This window comes from Ictalurus furcatus, chromosome 3 (assembly GCF_023375685.1).
Source record: "Ictalurus furcatus strain D&B chromosome 3, Billie_1.0, whole genome shotgun sequence".
NCBI classification, from domain to species: Eukaryota; Metazoa; Chordata; class Actinopteri; order Siluriformes; family Ictaluridae; genus Ictalurus; species Ictalurus furcatus.
The window spans coordinates 16,731,804-16,750,826 of record NC_071257.1 but is presented as its reverse complement, the minus strand read 5'-3'; the positions used below and the strand labels follow the sequence as shown (position 1 = coordinate 16,750,826).

At 38.5% G+C, this 19,023-nt stretch overlaps 1 protein-coding gene across 7 annotated transcripts in view; it reads left to right on the top strand.

Moving 5' to 3' along the window:
- kcnma1a (potassium large conductance calcium-activated channel, subfamily M, alpha member 1a) overlaps window positions 1–19,023 on the top strand; it is a 159,262-nt gene that overhangs the window by 125,560 nt on the left and 14,679 nt on the right. For 6 of the 7 annotated variants that reach the window (XM_053621098.1, XM_053621102.1, XM_053621103.1 and 3 more), the window contains 4 exons: window positions 9,932–10,025; window positions 15,098–15,221; window positions 17,473–17,697; window positions 18,075–18,267. In XM_053621098.1, the coding sequence (XP_053477073.1) occupies window positions 9,932–10,025; window positions 15,098–15,221; window positions 17,473–17,697; window positions 18,075–18,267 (636 nt within the window). Of the gene's footprint in view, window positions 1–5,483; window positions 5,517–6,326; window positions 6,408–9,931; window positions 10,026–15,097; window positions 15,222–17,472; window positions 17,698–18,074; window positions 18,268–19,023 lie in introns of all 7 variants that reach the window. The other variant, XM_053621099.1, reaches the window with a different exon arrangement.

Genomic DNA, 19,023 nt, shown 5'->3' with positions numbered 1-19,023 from the left:
CTAGCCATTACACTGTTACTGATCCCTACTTTTACCATCATTCCCTTGTAGAATTTCAGGAAATTCTTTTGCTGTTCTATCTATTTAAAAAAAAAAAAATCCTTGTTCATTTAATTTCAATTCAATTTTATTTTATTTGTATAGCGCTTTTTACAATAGACATTGTCTCAAAGCAGCTTTACAGAAATATCAACATTTAAGCTTCCGAGTTCTGACAGTTCCTTAAGCAAGGAATTTGTTTTGCTTTCTCACATTCCTTTTGTTTCTGAACTATCACAGCATTTCTGTGCTGGTAAATTAATTCTAAGCTGCAGTCTGATTTCACTATGTTGAATAATTGATTTCTTTTGGACTTCATCTTGTATGCACTTTTATGTTTTCCAGATAATACTCATACCATGTAAGTGCATAGAATGCCTCTATAGTTATACATGGAGTTGAATTATCTGTGTTGTCAGGCTCCTGCCTGCTCGTCTGGTTTAATTCAGTGGGCTGCAATTGAGATGAAGAATAGCATTTGGTAAAGTGAGAATTGTATGCTTCAACCTTTTTGCACCCCTTGGGTCAGAAACCATACATCACAGCGTGCCTGCACTAAGCACAGCATTGTAGAGTTATACCTCCACTTTGTATGTGTGCACTTATTGCTGAAATAAATACAGCTCCCTTGGACCCAGTAATTCAGTGGAATGTGTGAAATGCATGGCTGTAAAGGCACTAAAGGCATGTTGTCTTAGAAAAGTAGTGTTCTATGTACAGATCCTCCTCCACTTCTCTTTGCATTGTTTCATGCATGCAAACGTCTGGATGCTAATGGTTTTCTATGTCAGAGCCAGACAAAGAACTATTAGTATGAAAATGAGATGCATGAGTGGTAGACAACCGCGTCTCATTTGCTGTTAGCTGCAGCCGAAGCTCAAAGAGCACTTGACAAGGAGCCAGGAGTAGTGTAGCCGTCATTACAGTTGTGGAGCTCGGCACACCATTAAGAAGTGTTTGATACGACGGAATAGCGCGAGCGGCAGGAGGCACACTTGCACTGCCAATGACTTAGCTGCCTCTGCTGTAAGTTACAGTGACAATTACAGTCCCACTGCTCTACCTGCCGAGACTTATCCTCTCATTACACAAGATTTAAAGAGTCTAAAAGGTGCCCGATGTCTCAGAGGGCACTGATTCCTGTCTTAGACATAACAGTTTCAGCAGAATTGCAGCCATGGCTGTTTTACAAACAACCACAGCAAGTCTTATAGATAGAGACAGGAGAGAGAGGTCAGGGCTCGCGTTTGCTCTTGGGGCATATGTTTTTTTCCCCTCCTGCCGGCTCTGCTTGGGGAGGATGCACTGAGCTGGCAAGGGTGCGCCGAGGCAATCTGAAGAACAAACCCTGTCCGTTCTTTGCAGGGTACACCTCACTAAAGACGGTCCTTATGCAGCCTGACATGGAAATTATGTTTGCATTTTCATTTTTCCAATGCTGCTGGTGCATCAGCAAACTCAGTGTGACAGTTCCTTCCCACCAGGCAGGAACAAGGCCAGCCGCCTGGGACAGATGCTGGCCAGAGAGGCCGCTCACTCACCCTGCTTTCCAGATAGCAAGTGACAGATGCCAGGGTGGGCATGGTTCCCCTGCTCGATCACTCGTATCGTAGCTCTACACTCTGACCTTTAAGGCATCAGATATAGTTCTAGTGACTCAACAAGCCCAGCATACCCAGCAAAGAACAGCAGAGCAGGGAACAGTGGAGGGCACTGAGAAGTACTTGGTACTGAGTGGGTCTCATCATTTCCACCTGCATTACAGCTCATCTGATCTTGTTATTTTCTCCAACTGCAACATGAATAATGTATCACTGACTGACTTGTGGGGCTGCATGGTATTGATTGGGATATTCCTTGCAGGATACGTTGAATATGATTGTCTATGGTGATTTTTAACAGAAAAAAAAAGCCCTGGCTTACTAAAGGCTTGAATGTGTAGTACAAAAATGTGCAAGCTGATTTGTACTTAATATGAATTTGGAGCATTTCTGCCTAAAAGGCTGAAGGGGGGAAACGCCCATGGAGATTATTTTAGCTTTCGTCATGTGATTTACTAAGCCAGAAAACTTTTGGGAACAGTGATTGTTTGTGCAAGTTAATATCACCAAACGGGCAGGTATCAAACTTGCAAAAGCCAGTTTCTAGTAGTTGAAGTCAAAAAGTCTTAATAATGGAAAGGCTTTTTAAAATTTTTTATCTTTATCTAAAATAATCAGATTATCTCAAAATGATGTCTTATTTTTGCCATGATGTAGTTGGTTTTATATTTGAGAGTCACTGCACATTTGCATCACCAGTTTTGTCAGCATTGCCTGTTAAAAAAAGTTTACATTCATGTATACCTTATGAATAGAACACACACTCTTTTCTACAGTCTTTTATTTTGCATTCATGTTATATTTTTAACAGTTTATTATGTGTTTTACTGCCTACTGGCCGTAAAACATTAACGTACTAAAATATATATTAACGTACTTAAATATTTGAACATTGACATAGTTATTGTTATTTTAGCTGTCTACCACAATATATTAGAGTTGAAATTAAATAATGAATATGAGTCCAAATCAGGTGAACAACATAAGGATTACAGCACTTTTTTTGTGTCTCTCTACCTTTGGTTGCTTTCAAAGTACAGTGCTATGATTTCTTCTGTTTATGTTTGTATCTCATACTAAATAGTTTTAGATCTTCCAACGAAACATAAAACAAAGACAACCTGAGTAAACACACAACACAGTTTTTATTTATATTATTTTTGTATTGAAGCAAAAAAAAGTTATCCAACACCTATCACCAATGTGAAAAACTAATTGCCCCCTTAAAATTAAAATCTGGTTTAAAATGTAAATCACGTTTAGCAGCAATAACTGCAACCAAACGCTTCTAATAACAGGAAATCAGTCTTTCACTTACATCTAGGACTAGGACTTACTCCTATGCTTTTGATCATTGTCTCGCTGCATAAACCAATTGTGCTTGAGTTTCAACTTACAGACTGAAGACCGGACATTTTCCTTTAGGATTTTCTGGTAGAGAGCAGAGTTCATGTATTCTTCAATTGTTGCAAGTTGCCCAGACCCTGAAGCAGCAAAGCATCCCCATACTATCACACTTCCACCACCATGCTTGACCATAGGTATAATGTTCTTTTTGAGGAATTCTGTGTTTGGTTTACGGCAGATGTAACAGGACCCCTGTTTTCCAAACAGTTCCACTTTCGACTCATCAATCCACAAAGGTTTGAGGATCATCAAGGTGTGCTTTGGCTAAATTCAGACGAGCCTTAATGTTCTTCTGGGTTAGCAGTGGTTTTCATCTTGCCACTCTTCCATGGATGCCATTTTTGCCCAGTGTCTTTCTGATAGTGGAGTCATGAACAGTGACCTTTATTGATGCAAGAGATGCCTGTAGTTCCTTTGATGTTCCTTGGCTCTTTTCTGACTTGCTGGATGAGTCGTTGCTGTGGTCTTGAATTAATTTTGGAAGGTTTGCCACTTCTGGGAAGGTTCACTATTGTGCAGAGTTTTTCCATTTGTAGATAATGGCTCTCGCTGTGGTTCTTTGGAGTCCCAGAGCCTTTGAAATAGCTTTGTAACCCTTCCCGGACTGATGTATTTCACTCACCTTCTTCCTCATCATTTCTGGAATTTCTTTCACTTTTGGCATAGTGTGTTACTGGGTAAGACCTTTTAACCAACTTCATGCTGTTAAAAAATTTCAATTTTGATCTGACTGAACAGGGTTTGCAGTAATCAGGCCTGCTTGTGTCTAGTCCAGCTGAACCCCATTATGAATGCAGTTTCATAGATTTGGGGAATTAGTAACTATGGGGGCAAATACATTTTCACACAGGCCCAGTTGGTATCAGATGACTTTTTTTGCTTCAATAATAACATAATCATTTAAAAAACTGTATCTTGTGTTTACTCAGGTTGCCATTGTTTTATCTTAGATTTTGTTTTAATTTCTGAAAGTTTAGTATGAGATATACACAAAAACTGAAGAAGTCAGCACTGTGAAGTACCATCTGAAAGGTTCTGAAGCATTTGGCTGAATCAGATCATATAGCCCTATACACTTCAGAATTCATCCTGCTGCTTTTGTCAGTAGTCACATCATCAATAAATACAAAGAAACCAGTTCCACTGGCAGCCATACATGTCCATGCCATAAGATACTTCAGATCATGAACTGTTCTTTCCTTTCATCATACTCATCTCTTCCCATCATTTTAGTACAAGTTGATCTTTGTTTCACCTGCCCATAGGGTGGTGTTGTGATAAACCTTCTGTATTCACATGAAAACTTCTCTTGATTGTTGTCTTTATCACAGAAACCCCTACCTCCTGGGGGGTATTCTCGATCTGGCCAACTGTTGTGAAGGTTTTTTTCCTTCCTTCATCCACCATAGTTGTTTTCCTGGTCTTCTGGTGTTCCTGAGCTCCCCAGTACATTCTTTCTTTTGTAACTGTACCAAATAGTTAATTTGACCACATCTGATGTTTTTGCTGTCGCTCTGATGGGTTTATTTTGATTTTTCAGTCTATTGATGGCTTACTTCACTGGCTCATATTCATTATTTCATTTAATCTCCAATATACTGTGGGTAGACAGCTAAAATAACAATAACTTTGTCACTATCCAAATATTTATGGACTTTACTGTATATGTGTGGCAAGTTTCAGTTGAACTCTTCCAGGAGTTTCTCGAAGATACAAATTTGCCACAGCTGTTGAAAACAAATAGTACACACAAAATCCTCATTTAGCCATTGTCTCTTCCTACTTCTAATGCACATTTAAGCAATTATTTTTTGAAAATACATCCATTAAATGCACACACAATTGATCCATTTTCATACAGAAATGTTTATTTTTGGATTCTGGTAAATCAGGGCTGCAGTGTCCACAAAGCTGAAAGATTTTACTCGATGAGAAACTACTGCTTCCTCCTTATTTACCTGCTTTAATAATTGTTATATGGAGACATTTGCTCAGACCTGATGTGTAGAATGTTGGAGATTTTTCAACATTTTTGCAGACTGTGCTTATGTGTACCTCATTGTCACAGTATATCATTGTAACAACAGTCATTAAGACCATGTATAATATTAGGTAAGACTAAGGATATCAGTATGGTAAGCAGGATGTGGTGTGTATCAGGGTAAATCTTCAGTCAGCTTGGCTTAGAAACTGAAGACAGCCTTTTTGGTTTTCATCCTGCCTTTTCCCATTCTCTCATTTTTTGGCTTTCTTCTCATCACCATCATCACCGGTATCCTCATTTAAATATGTTTAATTTGGTTGAACCTAAAGTTCTTTATAACCATGTGATCCATGCCTGTTTACGGCTTCTCATTATTATTCTCTCTCTCTTTCTCTCCTTCCCTCCATCTCTCCTCTCTCATGATCTTTTATTTGTATCTATACTCTCTTCAGCCAAATATAAGTATAACGGATATGTTACATCACGTAAGTTTTCTCCTGTTTTCCACTTTCAGCGTCTGTTCCACTCATCCATCTCACTTCATCTAACCTAGCTAACCTGCTTTTGTGCTATTGTTTTGTCCCCACCCCACCCCCCAAATTATTTCACTCCAAATCTGCTTTCTTAGGATTCTGTAGACATAGGTAGTGGCCTGTAATGACCCCAGAAATAGAATATAATTCAATTATTAAAATAAAAAAACGCTCTATTGCATTCAGAAAGGTGAAAGATCAGGCACTAATGGTGTAAAATGCACATGCTCTCCCTTTGAGATAGTGTGTAAGAGCTGGTAATACCATGCACGTAAATAGCACATACACTACAGGCCAAACGTAAGCAAGCAAACTGTGATTTTTAAAGTTTGTGACTGTATAACAAAGTCAATTCGGCAAGAACCAAGAAAACACAACATGCTTATATTCTAGATGGTCTGGCTCCCACAGCCACTATCTCTGACTAATCAAGCTCTGGGATGAGCTTGATCTTCCACTGACTAAAGCACTTGTGAAGAGCGCATAATACTATATTTCCTGAAATGCTTCTCAAACGTCATAAAGTCTGTGAATTTGAAGTTTAAGCAAGAACAAATTAAGATTCAGTGGTGCATTATTACTGCATTTAATCAAAACTTTTCCATGTTAATACACATATTGCTATCTGGAAAAAAGGAAAACGTTTATATTTATTCATTTATTTGTTATCCTAACATGCCAATTTAAGTTAAAGGTACAAACTTTTGGCCTGTAGTGTGTGTTTAGAGTTTCAGTGATGTGTTTGTATTGTGCTGCCTTCAGCAGCAGATGGCGCTACAACTCCAGGGAAAACAGGAGGTCAGAGAGAGGCTGGGGTTCGGTTCAAAGCAGAATGGAATTTAGGTAAATCTCTTACTTTCCAACACAGAGCTCTGCTTTATCAAAGCAAACTCTGAAATAGCAATAAGTTTTGTTTTATATTTACTATGACCAAGAAATATATATTTTTATTTTATTATTTATTATAATATGCATGCTTAGAGTATGATTAAAATGTGCATAACATGCTTATGCTGTGTGAATTATATTGTTTTTAAAATATTAATAATAATAATAACAACAACAATAATAATAATAATAAACATGCAAAATGATGATGTCAAATCATTGTGTTTTAATGATGTAATTGAGTTTTTCTATAGTCTGTAGTTGCATATTTCACAGTTTACTGCTGCCTTGATAAAGGTCTGCAATCATGGTTCATCACAGCATTTGCATTTCAGGGAGGGACAGTTGCCGTCTGGATTATTGTAAATCCACAGTGAAAGTGCCACGGCACATATCCACTCTGTAATGCTGCATGTGTTTGACAGGGGCCAGATGAATCCAGGAGTTATCTGTGGCTGCCTTTAAGTCTGTGCGGCAGCTGACGGCAGAAATAACCATCTATTTATTGCTCAGAGCTAGGTTTGGGGAGCAGAAGGAAACTGTTTTTCCACTTACACCATATATTGGTTAACCTCCTGCCTGTTGTGTAGATGTCATTATGTTTTAGTCTCCAGTTTCTGGTGGAAGGAAATGTGTTTGATAAGTCCATGTGAAATACTTCATCTGCTCGCACTAATCGACTTAAGGTTCAGAGCTTCAGCATATTTTATCAGCTCATCACGTATCATTTTAAATAGGTATGTACAAGAAATTATTTGCTCTATTAGTTTATTCCAGTGCAGGTGATAAGGTCTCTATATCCACAGATTTATAATGAACAATTGACACTGTTCATGTGAGTTCATGATTCAAATGATAAAGAAACTAGTGTAGTACTTTTAAAATACAGCATGATTGTAGCTGCTCTATGGACTGGATCAGTCAGACTTTGTCAGGCATAGTGTGCAGTGTTTTGTTCTGTTATATTGATAAGTGGGAGTGAAGAAGTGATCTTTTCCTTAATTTATGCTCAGTAGCAATGATGGGGCAAATGCCATATTGAACATTTCATTTTAAGCACATGCAAATGGGTTGAGAGGTGTTTAATAAAGCCAAGGTTCCTTTGTTAATTATTTAGAAATCTGATGGCAGATTGTTTTTTGTTTGTTTTTTTTTTTTTTTTGCATAAAACCACCATTGTACAATGATGAATAGTATGGAAAGTGTCAAACAAATTGTCCAACAAAGAAAATCTAATTTTATTTCTTAGCAGTATAGGGATTAATAATGTATAATGAAGTGTTTTGTATCATTCTTAATTACAACACTAATGGTACGAGTTTACAGGGTTGTTTAGTAAAAAGCAATTAATATAACGGTTGCCTTTTGAGTTTATTTATTTATTTATTCATTTATTTATTTATTGTGCTAGAAAAGATTTCTCACTGTTCTTATCTTCCATTGTTTGACAGTAAAAGAAGAAGTTAAACCTACTTTTCAAAATCGCACCATTAAATTAGCTACCAGTATGACTGTCCCACAAACTTTGGCAGTGGAGCGTTCTGCTGAAGCCTTTGTAATTAACTGTAAAGGAAGTCTGCTTCCTCCAGTCCCACCCTTACGTCGAGGTCTCAGCCTGGCTGGCCTTAATCGGGCCCGCAGCCTGCCTGGGAAATGCCGCTACTACCCCAACACCACCATGCTCTCCTCCTCCCTGCACTCGTCGATGCTCTCCTCCACGCTCTCCTCCTCTATACGCTCCTCCACTCGCCCGCCCACACCCTGTAGGTGCCTCCGTAGCAGTCCACACCTTGCATGGAACAGATCTAACATCCCCCTCCCTAGCACTGTGTGTGCATGTGTGAATATGTATTGCAGCAGTTGCCAGGAGTACTGTACAGTTCAGTTTAGAGAGTAGGAATGGGTACAGTAGGTTGCACAGAAGGAGATTTCGGATTCTATTCCACTGCCACTGTCTCCAACTCTGTTGTTGCTGTTACCATTTGAGGGTTGCATTAAGTGAGGGAAGGCAGATGCCCAGTCAAGTTGTCTGAGCAGTGATACAAAAGAGCAGCATTTATTGTTGCTTGTGGTCTCGAACAGCAATCACACTTCACAGGACAGAACCTGTTTTGATTGAAGTTGTAAAGGTGCCCAAATGCAATTTGGAACAAGCAGGGAGTTACTGGAGCAGCCATGGTACAGGTAGAGTTATTTCATTGTTAAGCCTCTTACTGAAGGGCACTGGTATAGCTCATAAATCTCTGCAGTCTAATTTGGAGAAGCAAGGGCAGGAGTGTGGCCTAACCCAACAAGGCCACTTACTCCTTAGTCTTAATAGGAAAACAAAGGGTTGCACCATGGTGCCTTACTGCAAGTGATATTTTGAAGGTTGATTAGTGCTTCACATTGCTCTAGCCACTGTGTAGTTGTAAATGTCAAACAGTGGCATTTGGTACATACCTAGACAGAGCATTTTAAATTTGTCCTTTTTCATTAGTGAAATTAGATGATGCTGAAATGAGAGTGATCCACAGAGGCCATATGTCTTATATTGGAACTGCTTGCAGTGCTGGTAAACTTTTCTTTAATTACGTGTTGTGGTTGTGAAGTCTAACCAAATTTGTGCAGGTTTGGAGTGTAATACAAGTGTCTCAGATAGAGACTTTCTAGTATGGACAATAGATTAAAACTTGTACAAGACATTTTAAAATTAGATCTGATCACACTGATAAATACTATTTAATGAGAAAAGATTATAACAGAAATAAAAACATTGCACCATTCATAGTGGATAGGTCTATCAGCCATAGCTTTGTACTTGTTACAGAACTGTGTAGCATTGCTATTAAGTCTGACATTCCTGAGAGTGTAAGGAGCTGATGTTGACCTTCATACAGCTCCACTCTTGTAGATAGTACATTCAGTAGGAGGGATGCTTTTGACATTCATAGGCCCCTCAGTAATTTCCTCCTGGAGTGGTGTTTCAGCATTAGATGAGTGAGCTCAGTGGGTTCAGAGTGCTTGTGGCATAGAGGGATACATGCACAGACCAGCCCACACTCATCAGTTACAAGTAAGATGATGAGAATTGATTTTGCCATGTAGTGATCCATTGGAAAGCAAAACATATAAACCCCCCCCCCCCCCCCCCAAAACTCCTTCCATCATTGTTTTAGTCCTTGTTCTGAATGCAAGGACAATGATGCAGAAGAGAGGTTATACATTACTGATGCAGATTGCTAACACTCCGGAGCAAAAAGAGAATAGTAATCATTGAGTTCATGTCTTAATGAGTGTCCTTCATGGCTTTTTTTGCCTTCCTGAAATGTACACTTGTCCCTACTAACGATGTTCTCTTTCTATTTTTGGAGGTCGCATCTGACTTATATTGCCATGATTGATTGAGAGTTGCCTTTTGTGTTCTTTAATATGTCATCCCCAGCACACATTACAATCCCTGCTGTCCACAGACTGACACTCTTTGCATGTGTTTGCAGTTGAAGACGAGCATCCATCAACGCTGTCACCCAAAAAGAAGCAGCGTAACGGAGGCATGCGAAATTCACCCAACTGCTCACCCAAAGTGATGAGGTAAGACATTGATTTTGAGACGCTCCCTGCAGCCTTCAAAAGGAAATAGAGAGCGGCAGAGAGATGGGAGGGATGGTGATGGGTTTGGCGGGAGTAGGAGGAGTGGCAAGGGAGAGAGGGAGCGAAGGAGAGGAGAGGAGCCCTGTAAGGCTCAGGCGTTTAAGCTGTCAGCCTGTCAGTGCTTAATGATAGAGCTGAAATATTTCTGTCATGAAAGAGGCTATGAAAAGCTGTTTGAAAAATACTCTTGCTTTAAAGTCTCAGCTGTCACCCCCCCAGTCTCGTCCACATGTAGTTCTTAAACAGCGGTGGCACTAATGACAGCAGCAGCCAATCAGGGATGCCCGTATGGTTACTTAGCCTCAGGCTCTTCATTCATTGTAGGGGCCCCAGTGAGTAGTGTTTTTGGAACTTAAGGCCATATGTGAGATGTACCATTGCAATCAAAAATGAATTCAAATATTACCTTCCTTTTATCCTGTCTGGAGGAATTATAATACTGCTAATTGATTTTGACCGATAAAAGGGTTTGTTTTCTGCCCATGTGGCAAGGATTCAGAAACTCCAGAGATGAGGATGTCCATTCGAGATCATAGAGCAAGATTCAGGAAGACAAGATATATTCATTCCCAGATCTCATATAATTTCATATTATTAGTAATTTGGTTCTGAAATAAATGTAAATGTGGGTAAACATTTTTACTTTTCACATTTTTTTTGCCATGAGTACTTCTAGTTTTTCCAGTTCAATGAAAAATAATGCCTCAGTTAAGAATGTATATATAGGAGTTGAATTCGCACCATACATACTCTTATTTGTATTTTTCACATTAGCGTCTTTTATTAGATAAATACTGGAACACAGTTCAGTATACCCTTAAACAAACTGTAAAAGGCAAAAACTCGCTTTCTTCTAGCGGCTTAAAAAGATGTTGAGTTTTGAGTTCTTAAAGCTCATAACGATTTTTCTGTGCTGAGATGATGGTCCCTGTTTGCAGTGTAATATATGCATCTTCCCTTTGATCTGTGAGTGATAATAATTCTTGGGAGTTATTTACCCTGTTTTCAAATGCTTCAAAGCAGTGCCAAAGTTTCCTGTGCTTTAGGGTGCTTCTGTGTTCGGCTGGCTCTTGGGTACTGGATGACAGGTTCTCAGTTCTAGGTGTAGGCTTTTCAAGTCGTAGCCCTGCAGCAAAACATCAAATTACCAAATGCAGACCTGTGCACTTCTCCAACCATTGCCTTTGCTGTCATTACACCACATATTGAACACTTTAGCCTTGAAAATTGTGTTTTACGCACAACGATAAGTGATTGTTTAAGGTAGCCTTAGGGATAATTTATTGTACAAACATGGGAGGAAAAAACAGCGAGCATATACCATATCAACTGTGGTTTTTACATACTTTTATGCCTCTAGGCCATCATAAATAAATAATGATCAACAGATTGGCTGTGGGTTTTTGAAAAGCATGCCTTTGTCAGTTTGTATGATGGGGAAAAATTTCAAAGCAAAAGGCTCCTTTCATAGGCTGCTGGAGAGGGACTGAGGGACTCAGTGACTGCCAAGTGATGGGCTAGAATAGCTAAACACTCTGTGAAAAGCTGCTCTGGTTATAACTCTGACTCTAAGAAATCACATCTAGGGCATTCCCTTAGTAATTAACGTGTGACACTTATAAGTTACAGGGTTGAATTTGAAAATGTTTAGCTGTGCTGTGTGGTTTAGCACAGAAAACAAACCACTTTTTTATGTTATTTATTTATTTATTTATTTATTTTTACAAGTCTTTGGTAGTTTTTGAATTTGAATGGATTAAAGGCATCCTGTCACATTTTATTTCTGTTGTGTTAATGAAGCCATCTTTCTTTTTTTGTTTGTTTTTTTGTTTTTTTTATCAAAAGTGCCATTCAAACAATGAACAGCTCTTCCTAACTGAAATTAACAAAATGCACACGGACTTTCTGATAGCACCCGAGACGTATCTAATTGTGGGAAGTCGGAGTGCATTTTGCCATGATCCGCTCCCAGAGCAGTAATGTCATATAGCTAGTTTGGAGTGGCGTGGAGCAGAGAGTTGTGCAGTGACTGGCAGGCTTTGCTGACAGTGCTGAGACGAAGCTATCTTGGCAGAGGTGTGCAGTGGCAATCAGCATGGTGAAAAGATGGAAGTGACAGGGGTCTGTAGAGTGAGTGGTGAAACACACAGCATATAATGAAATATTCAGCTGGGGTGAAAAAGCACTAAATGCTTTCACTGTTATTATCACCTGCCCACAGCCTGATATCATCCCAGTGTGTTAATTGACACGTTTTTGATGTGATATTTCGGCAATCAAACAGCATCGAAATGTAGAGTGAAAGGGGGAGGCTTCAAAGCAATGTCAGTGAATAAGCTCACTTAGGAGACAGGTGGAGCATGGGTGAGAAAGAGAGAGAGAGAAAGCGATAACACTAGCTTGTTTTTAGATCTTTATCATGTGCCTTATTTTGAATGCATTATTTCCTGTAGCGTGTTAAATTGTTTCGATAGTACATTTTGTTTTAAATTGAAGCAAGATTTATTTGGACTGCTGGTAATGATGCAGAAGTTGTAGATGTAAATAATTTTGCTTGAATATTATCTCTCATTATGCAAATATTGGAAACAAGGCCAATGTCTCATCATTCATTATTCTATAAATAAATAGGGGAGGTCCAAATGCAATTTACAAACCTAATCTAATTCATTGTTAATAATGATATGTAATAGAACAAGGCATGATGGATGTAATATTCAGCCATTTCATGTCAACTGAATAACAACACGCATAATATTACACAATTAAAAATGTATTATCAGCAAATGTTTAAAGGACCAATACATGACAGGTGAGGAACACAGCATGAGGAGAGGAACTCTAGTAGAAATGCTAATTAATAAATAAAATAATAAAATACAAGCTAACTGGAACAGATACAGTAACAGGAAGATCTTCCAAATCCAATTCCAAATATTTTAACATTATCTCAATTTCCTGTGTCTGTTTTAATATCACAAAATAATGCCCTAATTATCAGTTATCTCCTGCTTATGTGATACATTATAGTTATTATCCCAATTAAATCTGTGCCATGGTTTTGGTAAAAAAAAAAAAAAAAAAAAAAAAAATTTTAAATTGCACATACAAAATAAAGTCTTTCTGGGTGGACCAGAACAGTATCATGGTGATGAATTCTATTTGCCATCAAATAGTGTGAGTTTGAGGGAATTACTGGTGAAAGTCTGTGCAGTTGAGTAGCAGAAAAGGAAAAGCATGTACCCCTGTAGCTGTGGAGCTGAGAGGAAGCTGCTCTTGTGTGGCCTCAGGCTATTACCTCAAAAGCAGGTTTTCAGACCCACTCAGCTCTCCTGTAGTGGGCTGCTCAGTGGGCTTTTGTTGACATTGTTATGGCCTCTTGACAAGTATCCTGAGGTCTTCCTTCCAAAGTACTCTCATAAATGATAGAATCCCAGAGAAATGGATGATATGCATTATCAGACTGAATACATCATCATCAAGTGCTAGTTTAATATTTTTATCTTTTAAATTGCATTGCAAAAAAAATAATCCATTGAACATGTGCCTGTCAGTGAACTTTGTTTGTATGTCAACCTCCAGCAGTAACCCTGAAGCCTTTTTTTTTTCTTTGCCAAAACCCCCTCACATCCATAACAAACCAGCAGACCCGATATTCATTCAGAAAAGCCTCTCTCTGCTAGACCAGTTGCTGAGTGCTTACAAGTGCTTTCATGGGAGCCAGGTGATCCCAAGTGATAAATATATGCTAGTTCTGGTATTAGCAGTGCAGAGTAGTAAGACCTCTTTCATGGTCACTGTTCCCCCAGATCAGCTTCAGCAATCCAGCCACGCTGTTTTAGATTAGCCTTTTTGGCCGTGACACTTTTCTGAAACATTAATGGCTTTCAGTTCAGGAGAGCAAAATGAGATCGGGCAAATTCCTAAAATATTTAAAGTGCAGCCCTGTTATAGCTTTTACTAGGGGTGGGGGTGGAGGTCACAGTGCGTCAGAAGCTGAGTGAGGTAAAAGCCAGTAATTGGCTTTCCATTCCGGTGCCACTCAGTGAGCGCACTGCTCAGGCTCATTCTCTTCCACTCCAACGCTGTCACCAGTGTGTGTCACCAGCACACACACACACACACTATGATGGGAGCACAGATCCACTCTGACAGTGATGGCCTTGTCACACACACCTGCTCTGCTTCTGGCTGATATTGTGGATATGCTATTTGATTAATGTCAAAATTATAAGATAATGTACCAGCTAAAAGGTACACTTTTGTCACAGGTATAACATTTACAGTAAGCCTTGTGAAGGTGGTTTACTGATTAAATAGTGAAACTAAACTCTCTTTGGTTAAAAAAGGCAATTGCAAGAAAAATGCAGTATACAGGAAAGCCAACATTATCAAGTAAAAATAAATCAGTAACATCAAACATGTATTTTCTGCCATTGTATTGAACAACCACAGCGTGACTAGTGTTACATTTATTCATTAAGCAGACGCTTTCATGCAAATGAGGAAATAGAAGCAAAGCACTGTTAACGAGAAGTAGAAACTGACTCTACATATGCTTTAATTATAAAACTAAATAAGTATTATTTTAAAGATGTTTACTCCTTAAATATTTAGAAAATGTAGAGTGTTTATAATTTTAAATACTGATCTCTCCATTTATACTTCATACATCTGGATCTCCATAGTAGCAATAACAATTCTTCATAGTTAGTTACGTATGGTATTTGCTTTAGCAATAATATAATTTTAAGTAGTGTAGTGTATAGGATACTGAGCAAGGAAAGGTCTGACCTATGCTTTACCTATTGTTTTTAAACATACAATTAAAGTACACTATGAATTTAGTAAGAGTTCAATAAAAAGTCCACCATTTGGTTAGCAAAACTGTAAACAAACAAAGAAAGAGGCCAGAAACTGTTAGAATGAAGAAAATATTTAGTAAATGTTTTGCTTAATAATCATAACAGTGGTCTAATTACATTTTCTCCATTTCCTCTTCTCCTGTACAGACACGACCCTTTACTTATTCCAGGAAACGAGCAGATTGAGAATATGGACGTTAATGTGAAGAGATACGACTCCACTGGAATGTTTCACTGGTGTCCTTCCAAAGAAATTGAGAAAGTCATTCTGGTGGGGACTGTTCTGTACTCCGACAATATACGCACACATTATACCTCTGACACACAGGTGCTAATGAGAGAATCACTGCACTCTCACACATTGCCAAAATGTACACATAGATGCATATAGCATGAACATTATTGGTTTCATGTCTTATACAGATTTAAATAAGTGAGTAATTAAATGAATTGCTGAAATGGTCTAGAGGCATCAGTTTTAGCACTCTGAGGCCTCTATGTTCATGACGACTGGCTCCTGGTACAAAGCAGCACTAATATACAGGGGTTTAGATAGATAGGCTGTTGTGAGATCCAATAAAAACTAGCTTCTTTCATTCCCTTTAAAAACCAAGTGTGTCCAGTGCAGCACAGTAACATTTATAATGATGTGCAATTCTAGTTCACTTTATAATAATATTTTAGTGATCTAAATAACCAGGTGAATTATGCAGTTATTGTAGTGGTAAAATAACACTTGGAGATTTTGATGCAAGTTTCAATATTTTTGCTTTTCTTTATTTTTTAAGTAAACGGTCCACAATTATTTATGCATAATGCATAATATAGACAGAATGACACGGAAAGGGCTTGAGTGTGAAACATTCTCCTCTGTGACAAGGTAGTAACCTTGGATATCTGGATTTTTGACATAACGTACCACAAAAGTGTTTTCTGTCTTCTCATGCACTTTTGTGGGTGTTCACTCATGTGTAAGCGTGACATAGGACACACATGCCGAGGTGCCCTTGGGCAAGACGCTGAAGCCCAAGTTGCTCCTGATGGCAGGCTAGTGCCTTGTTTGGCAGCCTTGCTACGATTGATGTCTGTGTGCGCGCGTGTGTGAATGGGTGAAAGAAAAACAGTGTAAAGCCCTTTGTACAAATGCTAAGGTTAAAAATCACTATAAAAGTGCAGACCATTTGCCCTTTAGCATGGGGCTAGATATACATACATAGCTGTTCGTGCTTGGTTTCACATATTCTGGAGAAAAATCATGCATGTTATGTACAAAACCACAGTATAAGCCACTGTGCATGTAGAGAACACACAAATTTATACTTTTCTTTTTCTATTGCTTCCTAGCTACTTTTGAATTGTCAGCACATGCTTGTTATTCATTCTAATATATATATATATATATATATATATATATATATATATATATATATATATATATATATATATATATATATATAAAAACACATTACATTATTTATGATAGAAGTATGAAACTTTGGCCAAATAATTGTTTTGGGAAGCTAATACTATTTATCCATTCGCCTGCTTTTTTAGGCAGATCTGTTAACCCTGGTCATATGTCATTAACACATGCATAAATTTCCCCACAGCAATGCAATATAACAAATTAAACAAGAATTTTGTTGCAATTTTCTACATTTTAAGGAAGCTGCGATCCACCACCCAAAAATGTTATTGCAGTTTTTTTTAAACAAGTACTCATTCTGTACACATCTATCTTTTTTAAAATCAAATACATGTATTCATGCCTTTCACACTGTTGACTTGTTCTGGTATGGTAGTCTTTATTTAATAAGAACTTGGTTTATACATTATCTTTATTACTGAACTTTCCATTGCTGCATTTCCCTGTTTAGTCTCGGGCTTTTAAACCACAATTTGTAACTCACGCAGAGCACAAAGTAGTAGGCTCTCTCAGGCACAATTTGTGTAATGAGCTACAGCCTTTGTAAATTGAGCATTAATTTCCGACGCCTTGTGAGCAAATTTTTGTGGCCACGTCAAGCTGCGTTTTGCACTGCGCCTCCTCACATACATACATCTGGCCTAAAATTTTTATATCAGCTAATTCTCCTTCACCCTCAAAGGGAAAAAAACATGACTTGCACCTGAATACCTGCATTATTAGGGCCTTAGCAAAATATTCTGATGTAATATTGTTTGTTTTGTTGCACATATCCACTTTAGCAGTGACGCCCCATCACACAGAACTGCTCTGGTTTTTGTATAAGAAAAAATATTTAAAGACTAAATAGTAATAGTAATGATAGCACACACAATAATTAGTACTATATATGATCTGAATAAACATTTATTTTGTAAAACATGCTAATGTCTGTCTCATTCCACTGCTACTGCATTCAGATCATCAAGAACATAGCTTTAATTTAGGTATATGTAGCAGTTGTTTAAAGGATAAATAATGTGTTGTCATTTCTCTTTTTCTATTAATGCTGCCTGGTTGTGATTATGTTGCGTTCTGTCCATGATTCTCTCAATAGACGAGGAGTGAGGCCTCCATGACGGTTCTGAGTGGACACGTCGTGGTCTGTATATTTGGAGACGTCACTTCTGCTTTAGTGGGGCTGCGAAACTTGGTGATGCCTTTAAGAGCAAGTAACTTTCATTACCATGAGCTGAAGCACATAGTCTTTGTAGGCTCACTGGATTATCTGAGGAGGGAATGGGAAACCCTTCATAACTTCCCCAAGGTCTCCATCTTACCTGTAAGTACACTAAATAAGCATTACGCTTTCACTTCTAGTCAAGGCAGGAGGAGGCAAAGCAATTTAACTACTAATTAAGCACCCATTACCAGGTTTATGCTAGCTGTGTGTAACAATCCCTGGTTTAGAGCTTGTTAAAACTGCTTTGGCTCAGCATTTGGGGACAAAATGCCGCCATCGGCAAAGGCTACCCTTTAGATCAGAGAACATATTCTCGTGCGCATAGTTATATCGGCTGAATGTCATTGCCTTTAGGGGAGAAAATTGTTGACTAATTTCTTAGTGGTCCAAAGCTCAATCTTTAACTTGTTTTTCTGTCTTCCCAATCCTCCCCCCGCCACCCCGCCCCAATGTCTCTTGCTCTCTCTCTGCTGAAGGGCACACCATTAAGTCGAGCTGATTTAAGGGCTGTAAACATCAACCTCTGCGACATGTGCGTTATCCTGTCAGCCAATCAGAACAATATCGACGATGCTTCACTGCAGGACAAGGAATGCATCTTGGCATCACTCAACATCAAATCTATGCAGTTTGATGACAGCATTGGGGTCCTGCAGGCTAATTCCCAAGGTAAAGAGTGGCCTAGGACACTTCAGCACATACCATTGAGAGGACTGAGCTCTGCAGCATCAGTCTGCTAGACTGCAAAACTGATTGCTGTTTGCTTTAAAAGACAATAGGATCAATGGCATCTTAATGAAAACAAGCACAATAGAAATGAATAATTAAGGAACAGGAGCATTATTACATTACAAAATGTGTGTTTGTATTCATTTCATGTTCACTGAATTAATTAGTTCTTCAGTATGCATTTTTGTTTATACATGTGTGTGGTATCATCTCTGCTTTAATCAAAGCACTGCTAAAATTCCCAAATATCACACTGCAGACCGTGCATTATTTGCCTCCATTAGTGGGGCTGTGGCAGATTTGTTTGCCGACAAATTGAGTTGAACAGATTGTTTATGCATTCAGATAAACATGTAACCCTCTTGTGCCCATCAGGATTCATCATCATTAAGCAGGCAGTACAAATCAGCAACACCACTTCTTCAGCTGCTCTTCATTACGCAAATTACACAGCCCACACAAGCTGGCATAGAACAATTAAGATTTCAACTGTTATTGAGGAACCACTTTTGCAGAGAACGATGGAGCTGAAGCTTTGAAATGACAGCATTTGTGAGAAATGTGTGAGACTAAGCAGAATGCTCTTTGTAACACAGCAGCGGCTGTTCGTTTGTGAAGAATCGGTCCCCCGTCATGGCTGATAATAGACCTTTATCATTCTGTTTGTGGAAGAGACACAGGAAGACAATATGTCAT